A 12,285-nucleotide genomic window follows, 5' to 3' on the forward strand; every position below is an offset into this window, starting at 1 on the left:
TCTCCTTAAAGTTCTGAGAAACAACAAAGGTCAATGGCGCACCTGTTTACCTTGAGAGATCTTTTGGATTCCCTCAAACCGACAAATTTCCAGGATGTTTGCAAGCCTGGCAACTTTTTATCAGTCTATGGCTCTAAAGAAAAAAATTTATTACCTTTAGTGGCATAAGTTCATTTAAACATACACGTACACACATATATTATATATAAACACATTTCATATATACATGCATTTTACAAATAAGTATAAATTTAAAAAACACGATCTTTTAAAAATTTAATAGCCCTTCTATATACCAATTGCTAGCACAATGAAAAAGAGATCATAGAATTACTACTGCTCACAATACCCTAAAGAAATAAATACAGAGGCAAATGCTAGCATCCAACCATTGAACTGAGAATGAAATACCCATTGGAGGAGTTAGAGAAAGGATTGAAGGATCTGAAGGGGTTTGAAACTCTATAACAAATAACAATATCAACCAGCCAGAGCTCCCAGGAACTAAACCACTACCCAAAGACTACATATGGACAGACCTATGACTCCAGCAGTATATGTAGCAGAGGATGGCCTTGTTGGGCACCAGTGGGAAGAGAAGACCTTGGTCCTGCCAAGACTGAACCTCCCCAGTGTAGGGGAATGTCAGGGCAGGGAGGGGGAAAGGGGGAAGAGAGTGGTTGGGAGGGGGATGGGATACGGGGCTTATGGACAGGAAACTAGAAAAGGGAATAACATTTAAAAAGTAAATAAAAAATCCAATAAAAATAAATAAATAAGTACAACTAACACATAACATTAACTAAGGAGGTTACCAGGAAAATTACAAATCTTGGAAGACAAAGATTGAGAGCAACAATAAAAAATGTAAAATGTAAAGCCCTCCATGCTTATGGGTTGATATAGGCATCCAGATTTACTTGCACCATTTGTTGAAGATGCTGCCTTTTCTCTACTGTGCATTTTTTGCATCATTGCCAAATATCACATGGCTGTAATTAAGTGTACTCTTGTTTGGGTCTTCTATTTTGTTCTACTCATCCACTTGCTTCTCTGTGTGTCAGAACTATGGTGTTTTTATTACTTTAGATTTTCATGTTTAGCTTGAAATCTGGTACAGTAATCCCTCCAGCACTACTATTTTGCTTAGGACTGTTGAAGATATCTACAGAGTTTTGGTAAATGTGAGCATGCAGTTTTGTGGGATATTTTAGGACTTCTTTTTACTGATTTTGTGAAAAATGTTGTGTGTATTTTGATTGATTCGGGCTTGAATTGAAATTGTAAATTGTGCCTTTGATAGGATGTTCTATGAGTTTTGCTAACCCATAAGAGGTCTTTCCATCTCCCTATCTCTTCCCAAGTTACTGTCTTCAACATAGGTTGATTTCTCCAGCTTTTCATTTTCTTTGTTTTGAGAACAGAGATGTTCAATGATCTTTTTCCTAGTGTGTTTGTTACGGATATATAGAGTGAGACTATTGTTTTTTAAACAATTGTGCTTTTAATGTTTTTGGATTTCTTTATCTTGTGGGTATGAATGTTTTGCATGCATGCATGTGCTTTTGTGTGTGTGTGTGTGTGTGTGTGTGTGTGTGTGTGTGTGTGTGACTGTCTGTGTCTGTGTGTCTGTGTATCTGTATGTCTGTTTATATTGTTCATTCTGGATGCCTTCAATGGTCAGAAAAGGGTCTTGGATTCTTGATACTCGAGTTATGGATAATTTTAAACTACATTGTGAGGACTGGAAATTAACTTAGGACTGGGAGTATAGGGATGACTTTGGCATGGGAAAGTATCATTTTATGTGGATAACATGTATTGTGGAGAAAGAATCTATTTAAGGCCATTTAGTTGCTCAACATGCTTACTCACATATGTACACACACACACACACACAAATACAAACATGTGTAGTGTGTAATTTTATCCCACTAGGTGCTAGCAAAGGTGGTCTTGCCCATCCCCCATGGCTAGCTCTAAGCAGCTGTCTTGGCCTCTCTTGCTAAGCTGACCAAAACTGTTTTTCCTGGATAGCTTTCTGCTCTGTTCCTCAGGCCATCCCCATGACGGATTTTCCGAACACCAACAATACTCCAGTCTCACTCAGCTCCCTCTAGCCCATGAAAGGAAAACACAAGAGACTTATGTATACCAGCCAGATTTATATTGGTAAATCTCCAACCCCAATATTCCCATACAAAGAACACACAACTCAGTTAATTATGAGATGCGCATGTAGATTAGACAGACACCCCACTGTACTGCCCAGCTATGATATTCCTAGCTACTTGTGGCTCCTCCAGGCCATGTGGGTCTGATCCATCTTCTAGCTCTTTTGCCTCCATCTTCTCTCCCATCCCCCATCCATTCTCTCTCTTCTCCCTTCTTCTCTACCTTCTCTTAAAACTTCCAACTCTGCCCCACTGCCCAGTCCCAATAGTAGATTCTAGCCTTTATTTGATCAAGTAAGATTTCACCTGAAACCTCCTGAGTACATGACCTACTACTTGTTGGGGCACCCTCTTGAGAGAGCAGAAAATACAAACAGCAATCCTCAACACCTAGGCCTGTGTTTTGAGTATGACTTTTAGAAATAAATAATTTCTATAATATTTTGCTATGATTAGCTATCATGGCTCTTAAATGAATTTTATTCTTTCTCTAAATTAGACTTTTATGTGTGTGCTTTTCAACATTGCCCCTCCCCCTCAGAATTGTGTTGTAAGTCATCCTTAACCTTATCTTTCACTTCTGACTCCTACTGTAAAATGCATGATGATCATATTTGTGGTAGCAGGTATTCTGTGGAATTGTAGTTCTACAGCAAATACATTACCAAATATGAGGTGAACTTACATTCCTTCCACAGAAAGTATAACTTAGTAAAGGTTGAAAAAAGAATATAGACAAGTGGACCTGAAGAATAGTTTGTTACCACCCTACCATTACTGGCTGTACAGTGACTACAGAAATTATATATTTAGTATGTTTCTTGGATATATGACAGAGAAAAAAACATTTCTTTATAGCTTTTCATAGTTGAAATATCTTTATGCACAAGAACAATAAGGTTGAAGACAGAGAAAGTTTTAAAATTTCAGTTCTACTGACTGTATTGTGTGATCTTTATCTCAGTGTTTATTTCATGTAATAAAATGACAATATCTTTAAAAGGACCATTACATGGATAAATTGGACATGTTACTTGCTCCAGTGCCTGACATCTAGCCTATATTGAGTTATTTGCATCTGCTCTAAGTAGTGATAATTACAACGATAACAATTACAGTAGCAAAGAAAATGTAAATTTAGTTTAAAATTCTCTGTAAGTTCAAAAGCTGCATTTCTTTGGTTTATATGCATCTATTTATTATGGCGACAGTTAGTTTTCCCTGTATTAACCTTGTCATGTTATCTCTAATTTGCAATTTATTCACTCAGAGAGTTGGATAGGGAAAAACAAAACAAAACAAAACCAAACAAACTTGTACCAAGTAGAATTAGAACATAGCACTCATTACCAACATACATTTTGTAACTGAATCATCACAAATATGTCATTATACATTTTCATCTCATTTTGACACTCTACAAAATCTACCATATTTCTGTAACTTATGCACACGTATGATTTATTAATTTTAAATTAAAATAATCTAACCCATGTGTTTTAATTAAGAAATATTTATTTGTTCACTGCTTGGAAAGGAAAAGCTAAAGTCAATTATATAATTATGTTTACAGATTTATTTGTAAAAGTTATCTGTGAGAAATTCAATCTACTTAACGTTCCAGTATCCCCTAAAGGGAGTAGAGAAATTGTCTTTGTTTACCCTGAGGGATTAGGGAGGTAACACAAAGCACAGGTGGCTAAGACTTTTGCATTTGCTTATCCTCAGATGCCCCTCTCTTTCTTACTTTCCTCTCAGTTCTTTTTATACATAATATAGGCCTCCCGCAAGTTAAAATCAGTGTGCTGATTTATCTCAAATATGTTTCTGGCCCACAGTCATAGAATAGAATTTTTGAAGGATACTGACTTTGGAATTGGGCAGGGGTTTGTGCTTTCAGGATTGGCATTCATTGGCTTCATTCTCCACTGTTTCGTCTTCCCTCAGTTTCCCTTACCTTTTAAAACTTGTAGCCATTTAGGCCCATCATTGTAGTAAGCTCTCTGACCTCAGAGCTTTGTGAATGCTATTGCCCAAGGAAATCTCCCTGTCACACTCACTTCCATTCTGAGTTGGCTCCCAAAGAACTCACCTTCCTGTCCATAGCTGAGGTGTCAGTAGAGTCTTCATCCTAACCGACAAATGTGCCAATCTTGTACAGTTACGAAACACACTCCTACAACTACATTCAAATGCCTGAGACTATGTGGAACTTTCCTCATCCAAAAACACCGGTCACTCTTAGACTAGAAGAAAAGATGGCAAAGTGGGGGCTTGTGATTTGGAAACTAAGCTGTAAATACACTAATTCCAAAAACCAAAACCAAAACCAAAACCAAACCAAAACAACGACAAAACCCACCATATTTGAGTGTAGATGCCCATACAGTGGTTGAATTGGGAATTAAGTTGTTGTCAGTCGAAACTATTAACATAGAAGCACATAGCTCACTATCATTGTGATTTTTTTCTACTTTGCAGGAAAAGGTCCAGCATTTACAGAAGGCGTTTGCTTCACGAGTAGATAAATCCACGCAGACTGAACTTCTAGGATGTGATGTAAGTACACATCCTATATGAAACCAGTTATCTTCTTTATTGGTTCGCAGACTTCCACAGCTTGTGTACTCTGCTGTGATGTCCTGCACTGCCCGAATTAATTCATTACTTATTCACAAATAATTCCCAAACATCTTGGAGAGCTTAAAAAGATAATTCCAGGCACCAATGGCAGACTAAACTCCTCTTATTTTTAAGCCAACCTCTCCAACATGTTCTCCTGAGCTGGTAAATTTTAAGGCACATGCCTTCTGCATGGAAACATGCAGAAGAATCCTAGGATAATTTGTTTTAAAGAAAATGTTAATTTATTCATTAGCAATTTAATAAAGTTTTTATGTTTGCAATAACCTAAGGCCAAGCATTATTTTTACATGCAGGCATGTGAAACAAACAAACAAAAAAATCTGTCTAATTTCACAATAATATTCCAGCTCTTGGGCTTTGGTGTAGGCAATGCAACTAATTTAATTAAAAGTTAGTAATTTTATTAATGTAAAATACTTGCTGATAGGATTGCAAAATGTATTATAACCCAATATTCTTCTAGGAACCCTGTCTGATTTTGTAAAGCTAATCGAAATAACAATCTTTTCTTAAATATAGCTCTAAATTTTGTGGGTTTTTTCAAGTTCATGGCTTTATACTCCCTGTGCTAAAATATAAAGGGGGTCCCTGACTCATTTCTATTTATTGGGAACATTTTTTTATACTTAGAAGTGATGAGGAAGGTATCACTAATTTGTTGATAATAATTAGATACGTGCCACTTTAAGTTTTGTGAAGATTTCACAGTAATGATGACTTGTTTGTATTTGTATTTCATGATAAAAGTTGACATAAAGTTGACATGTCACTCTTGTGTTGCCATGAAAACCATCACAGCATTTTTAACAACGTACCTGCACATGCCTGCCTAACTAAATAAGTTAGTTTGAAATCTAACACAAATTATTATGAAAATGTACTTTTACTTTAAAAGTATTAAAACTATGCTTTTCCTGAAAATTTTCTCTATTCCTCATTTCCTAATATAATATTTATTTTAACATTGTTCTTCTACATGTTTAAATATTTTTCAGATACTAGTATATTTACAGAAGTATTTATAGCACAGTTGTGTATATTCTGTGCATGCTCTTAATCTTTATTTTTGAGAGTAAAATAGTTTTTACAATATTAAGTAATCCACTGTTTATCTCTTTCAAGGGATCCCCCTCCCCAATATAACCATGTCAAATGTATATGTATGTATCAGTTCTTAGGGTGTAACCTCAACATGTATTTTAGATAATAATCTGTGTCAGATTATTATCAAATATATATTTCAAAGAGAATTATATAATCATAATCGGCAAATCTTCAGGTTAGTTTAGCATCCAGTTACTTCAAAGCACTCAATTCATTAAGGAATTACTCCTAGAAAGTTGAAACTTTTTGGTCTTGTGAAATCTATGTGTTACCTAGAATGTTGGGAGGTGTAAATGCATTTTTAATAGAAAGATAACAAAAGCGCTTGTGCACTGATTTGGGAAATATTATTTTGGGAACCTGAATTGTAACTGGTTTAGTAACTCATAAACAAAAAAGCAAACAAACAAAAACACCAGGACTTTTGTGCAATTGTGTAAGGTTTTAAAACTCATTGCGAATTCTGGTGAGAACCTAGCTACCTGCTGCCTCCTTTGAACTTTCTTCTCTATGACAAATCGTATTCTTTTTTTTTTTTTTTGGAACAATTCATCATGGTACTTGGTTTTCTAAATATGTAAATGTAATTTTTCAAAGGAGCCAGGCACATGGTATTTCTCTTAAAGTCCTCATTGTTCCTATCTTGTCCATCAGCCCTTGACCAGAGGCTAAGGCAGAATACTTTCTTGGCAGCAGCTCTCAAAGAATCCCACATCAAATACTTGTTACAGTTTGCGGAGCTGATAACACATGACAGTGCTCTCTTCACATTGATGCACCCAGAACCTCCTAGTCCTTGTTATATAACAGAATCCTCAGAATCACAAATAAATAACTGTCCGGAGCCTTAAGACAGTAACTGTCCTTAGCTATATGCAAAAGCTGTAGAGTCGTTTCCCTGTTGAAACCTGGAAAAAGACATACTTGTAAATAATTTAGAAGCATGAAGCACATGACGAGAATACATGTGACTTACCCACACTTCTCAGGGAACAGGAAGTGTCATCTCTCAACTGTGATTTACTTAGGATAATAATTTAATATTTTCACACGCATTTTGATTACTAGCTTTATAATATTTTATTCAGAATATTTCGTGACATTTTTCATGTTAGAATTTTATAAGAATACACATATATGCTACATCTATTCATAATTTTCCTAGAGCTTTGCAGGAAAGAAGTATTTTGTCGAAACCTTGGATCTCATCCTTGGTTCTGAAGTTTTCTCTGGTTTGTGAAGCTGTCAATATCAGTTAGCATTTGCTCTTTAGGGATTAAATGTGATCATGTGTCAGATGGGTTGGTGTCAGACTACAAAAGGAGAGGTCACCCTTAGCATTCAGGACATGATGTTTGCTGCGCATGCTCTTTAAGAAAGGAATTCATATGATGAACGCAGAATGAAACATGTTAATAAAAGACCACCACAGATCAATCTAAATGATTTTAAAATAAACTGTTACATGAAGAAATTTTATCAGGACTCTCGAAAAGCACTGATTTCTTAGGTGTCACCTGTACTATTGATACCATGTGGAAGATGGATGAGTAGAGTTGGGAAGCAACAGAGTTTACTTTAAGACCACATCAACAGAGCGACATCCTTCTGATTATGTAAACCACATAAATAAAGGTGTTCCCGTGCACGTAGACTTTTTATAAATATTTGAAGCTTGAGAACTTCTGCAAATAATATTTTGATTAAAATATTTGAGAATTAATAGCTAAATTCAGCAGGGAAGGGCTTAAATATCAGTGAGGAAATTCAGGACTTCATTAATTTAATATCTTAAGAGAAATATTTTATTTCCTTGATATCTTTAATAAAAGGTTGCTTTTTAATGAATATAGTTGATTTTCAGTGTAAATTTTCATTTCAATTAATACATTAATTTCATTCAGAATAATTCACAAAACTTGTCTTTTAGAATTTGAATTTTAAATAAAATATTTTAATACTTTCATTTATGTGTTTTAAGCTTTTTTATAGAAAGTGTTTATTACAATTGAATTCTTAACATTTGATCGCTTTTAAAATGTGAAATTACTAGATATTCCATCAAATATTAAGTTGTTATGATCAGTTTATGTATTGCTAATGGATTTTATTTGACTATTAAAAATGGCCTAATTGCAGAATCACTCATATTTTTGACCCTAGCCAGACTTACACTCTAGAAAAATAATAGGAAAATTTATGTTATATATAAAGACATTGAGAGAATTTCTCAGTTCTTCTTTTCTATGTAGTTTAAAACCTTTACTGGCTTTATTAGATTTCATTTTGGAGCATCTACTGAAAGTTAGTATACAAATACCCCTTATATATTGGAGGAGTTTATCCTGTCTCATTTGGAATAGTGCTGCAGATGCCTGGGTTTTACCGCAGCTGCTGATCAGCCCTGTTTTAAAGTGGGAAGGTTATTTTTTTTATCTTTGTTGAGTAGCTGTCAGTTCAGCATTCTCATTGGTTCCTAACAACTTGTATTGAATTAAATCTTCCTAGGTATACTATATTCCTGGCCTCATCATTTATAGTCAGAACATCTGATGCTGTGCTCATATATCCTGAAAACTTACCAGAAGAAAATACTGTCTGTCTCCAAATGCTTCATTTGTTAATATGCGTTCAACACTAGTATTTCTGTTTATACCTACAAAGCAAATAATGCATTTGCAGATTTTAGAGCTTTGTTTTAATCAAACTATATTTTTAATATTATACTAAATACTTAATTTAAAAGATTGGTCAAACATGCTAACAGGAAACCTGTGACACAGGCTATTCAATACTGATAGTCTTATAACATACTTTTGAAAATCTCTTCAATTCATATTCAACAAATATCACTACTTACCTGGAACTTTTCACAGAAAAGCCCTAGATGGTGTTTCATGGCATGCACAGTTGCTTAATCTGCAGAATTAAGGATAACAAATGAAGAAATGACAGAACCCATCAGAAGGTTCTAGGTGCATTGTGAAAAGAGAGGAGACACAGAAAGAGCTGCTGATTGTGTGTGAGGCTGACAGTGTAGATGGCATCAGAAGAGTTACACAGGGACACTGAAGCACATAGGGGTGAATTGTGTGCCTTGGAAGAGGGAAGAAGCTATCATTGAGAAACCCTATTATAATATCCTTCTGAAGATCCTTTGAATGTCTTAGTGACAGAATTTTGTTATCTTTGCTATGGTCCTGGATCTGAGTGGCCCGGAGACCATTTAGTATGAAAAAGGGAACTGTGTTAATAACTTTGGACACAGATTGTGTGAAGAAACTGACACTAGAGAAACAAAGCCTACGTGAGGGAAGAGAACCCAGGTTTCCTGTGTTCTGTGACCTGGAAGTGGTGACATCCTCCTGAAGAAACACTGATGTAGTATAGTCCATCATTTCCACTTGACAAACGGAAAGAGAGTAAAGCTAAATGCAACCTTAGTTCCTGATAATTGCATATGTGTTGTCTCCACTCCATTTCCCTCCTCGCCTCCCTCCACGGCCCTTTGCTCGGGATGAACTGAAATATGCACATATGTCCCTTAATATTCTGAGAGATTTGTCCTGGTGCCCCATTAGAACCATCGTCAAGTCCTCAAGGGTGCAGTAGCTATACATCCTGTTAGAGATGAGAGATAATCTCCAGGTCACAGTGAATACCTTATGCCATATAAACAATCTCCAAGTACTTGCTTCATTATTTGAGGGTTGGTATTTTTAGTCACTTGCTTCACCTTCTGGGATTTGAGGGTCTTCAAGCTTATATAACTTTTGCCAGTGGAAGAAAATGAAATGGATTTTTTTAGGGGACAAAAGACTTTGAAATTGATAGATTGAAAGTGTTTAAAAATAAAGATGTAAAGTGATTTTATAATGTAGTCACAGAGAACTAAGAAAAAGTTTCATAAATGTATTTATACAGAGCTGGCACAAGAGCAGGAAATCTTAGAATATTCCATTAGAAAGTTTCTTAAAAGCACGCCACATATATCATTAACCTTATGCACTGTAAAGTAAGAATGCAGGGAAATTATACTCTTTAGTGATGCCATGTTAAGATGGTAATTACAATTGTAAATTTATGAAGCTGAATTAGTATATAGAAAATTTATACCAAAGAGTGTAATTTGCAGTTCAGAATACTTAAAGAGTCAGTTCTATAAATATCAAAATTATTTCAGATTTATCATTATTTTATGAATTTTATGTTTATAAATGGATTTATGGATTTGGACTTAATCCATCACATTGATGTTTTATTCCAATATGGAATTATTTTCTGGAAGAAAAATTATATAAAATGTTCATCATTTTCTTCAGTTTTAAGGAAAACCTGGAACTGGGTGAGTTGTTTATTCTCTAGGTGGAAGCTGACCCTGATGTGGAGCTCCAAATGTCGTGTGTTACAACTCTCTGCTTCTGTGAAGCAGGGTGCAAAATTTCGGCTAAGAATGATTTCCCAGCTGTTTGGAGACAGGGTAGTTTTAGCCCAGGCTCAGTTGCAAATTACTATGTAGAGTAAGAGGGTCAAGAGCTCATGGCAGCACTTCCTCATGAGTAACCGACATGAGCTACCACACCAGGCCTAACAGATTATTTTTTAGTTAATAGAGATTTACAAATATTTATTGACTCTGAAAAATCATTATTATTTCATGAGAATATCAAGAATATTGCTCACAATTGTGATTTATGAAAGGTGAAACTGAAATATACTTATGTAAACTGTAACATAAGTAAATATTAATTTGATTTGCATTTTTCATCTCTGAAAGCCTTTTCTGTCACTTTGTCTTTCACATAAACAGAATCACATCTTTATATAACATACATAGCCCTGAGGATCTTAAATTTTGCCATTTTAAATGTAATAATTACTGTTTTACAATTATAGTAAAATATTGTTTTCTTAATGATTTAAGTAACTGAATGTCATTTAATCATATGAACATTTTAGTCCTTTTTATCTTTAAACATATCCTGTGGATGTGTAGCCTTGTCACATGCACATTGTTTGTGAAATAGATTATTGTGAATATAATAGAGTGATCCAAAACACATCAAAAGTATCTATAAAAATCTGCCAGCACATACATTTCCACCTATCTATCTATCTGTCTGTCTGTCTGTCTGTCTGTCTGTCTATCTATCTATTTATCAATATGTTTCTAAGATATGCCTTCATCAACATTTCTTGTCACAAATGACTATGGACAGACTGGTCCATTATCAAATAGACAGATATCCAAGCAAAACAGAAGAGGAAATATCGGTATACTCATGTAGATATATCTAAGAGTATTACTAAGTTGATAGAACTTATGAATCTATTATGTAGTACATCCTTTATCTGTCTAATTGATAGACAGCTCCAAAGGGATATAAGAGAACACTACATGAGAAGGAAAGCAAGCTAGTGCTCTCTAATAGCAGAGATGAGATCAAGGAAACTTCCTTTGAATGTGTTGTAAATATGGTTTGCATGGAAAACGGAAGAGATAAAAGCCACTTGACATACCTGAACTCAATTGGGCATCAAATGATAACATACATCTTAGAAATGCATTTCTAAATGTGGTGTTTTGCTCATTCCTCAAGTTACATATCTTCAGTGAGCTTGCTTTTCAGGGCAAAGGGAACATCTCTACACTTCACTCACATAGCTCTGTCCTCTAAAGCAATGGCCTCAGAGTGCTAATTTGAAAGCATTCAAGCCTTTCAGCCTCATTATCAGAATGCACTAAAAAGCCCGCATGTCTCAGGCATGAGCAGTATTCTGTGAGACAGCAGACAAATTTCCCTTACACGCTATTAAAATACAACATTTCACACTATACACACTACATTACACATACACTCTCAAACAGAAACACACACACATTCACACACATATTCACACACACACACACACTCACACACACACACACACACACACACACACACACACACTGCATGCCTCAGTAAATTTTGGAGAGAGACTCTTCATATTTTCCATTTCCTAATTGTGTGAATTTGTAATACCACGCACTGTTCTCATACAGAGCTGCTCTGGAGACACTGCTCTGCCACAGCACATTTTTCCTTTATACAGCTCCTTGGTGTGGACTCAAATGAGAGGTTTTCTTTCTTTTTAAAATTGTTTTATTTATTTACTTTCTAAATGTTGCCTTCCTGGTCCTGGCTCCCAGAGTTCTTCACTCCTCGCCCTTTGTCTTTGAGAGATGCTCTCCCCCACTTACCCTCCTCCTCATGCACCCCTTCCACTTTACCACCCCCTCCCCAGCATCTCTCTTCCCTGGGGCATCAAGTCTCTATAGGGTTAGGCCCATTCTGTGCCACTGAGCTCAGACAAGGTAGTC

The 12,285-nt window shown here is 35.4% G+C and overlaps 1 protein-coding gene across 5 annotated transcripts in view; it reads left to right on the forward strand.

The window, feature by feature from the left end:
• Ccser1 (coiled-coil serine-rich protein 1) overlaps positions 1-12,285 on the forward strand; it is a 1,234,532-nt gene that overhangs the window by 640,400 nt on the left and 581,847 nt on the right. For all 5 annotated transcript variants that reach the window (NM_001443688.1, NM_001443689.1, XM_087658738.1 and 2 more), the window contains 1 exon segment: positions 4,656-4,733. In NM_001443688.1, coding sequence (NP_001430617.1) covers positions 4,656-4,733 — 78 coding nt within the window.

Source organism: Rattus norvegicus, chromosome 4, assembly GCF_021556685.1.
Source record: "Rattus norvegicus strain SHRSP/BbbUtx chromosome 4, alternate assembly SHRSP_T2T, whole genome shotgun sequence".
Taxonomy (NCBI): domain Eukaryota; kingdom Metazoa; phylum Chordata; class Mammalia; order Rodentia; family Muridae; genus Rattus; species Rattus norvegicus.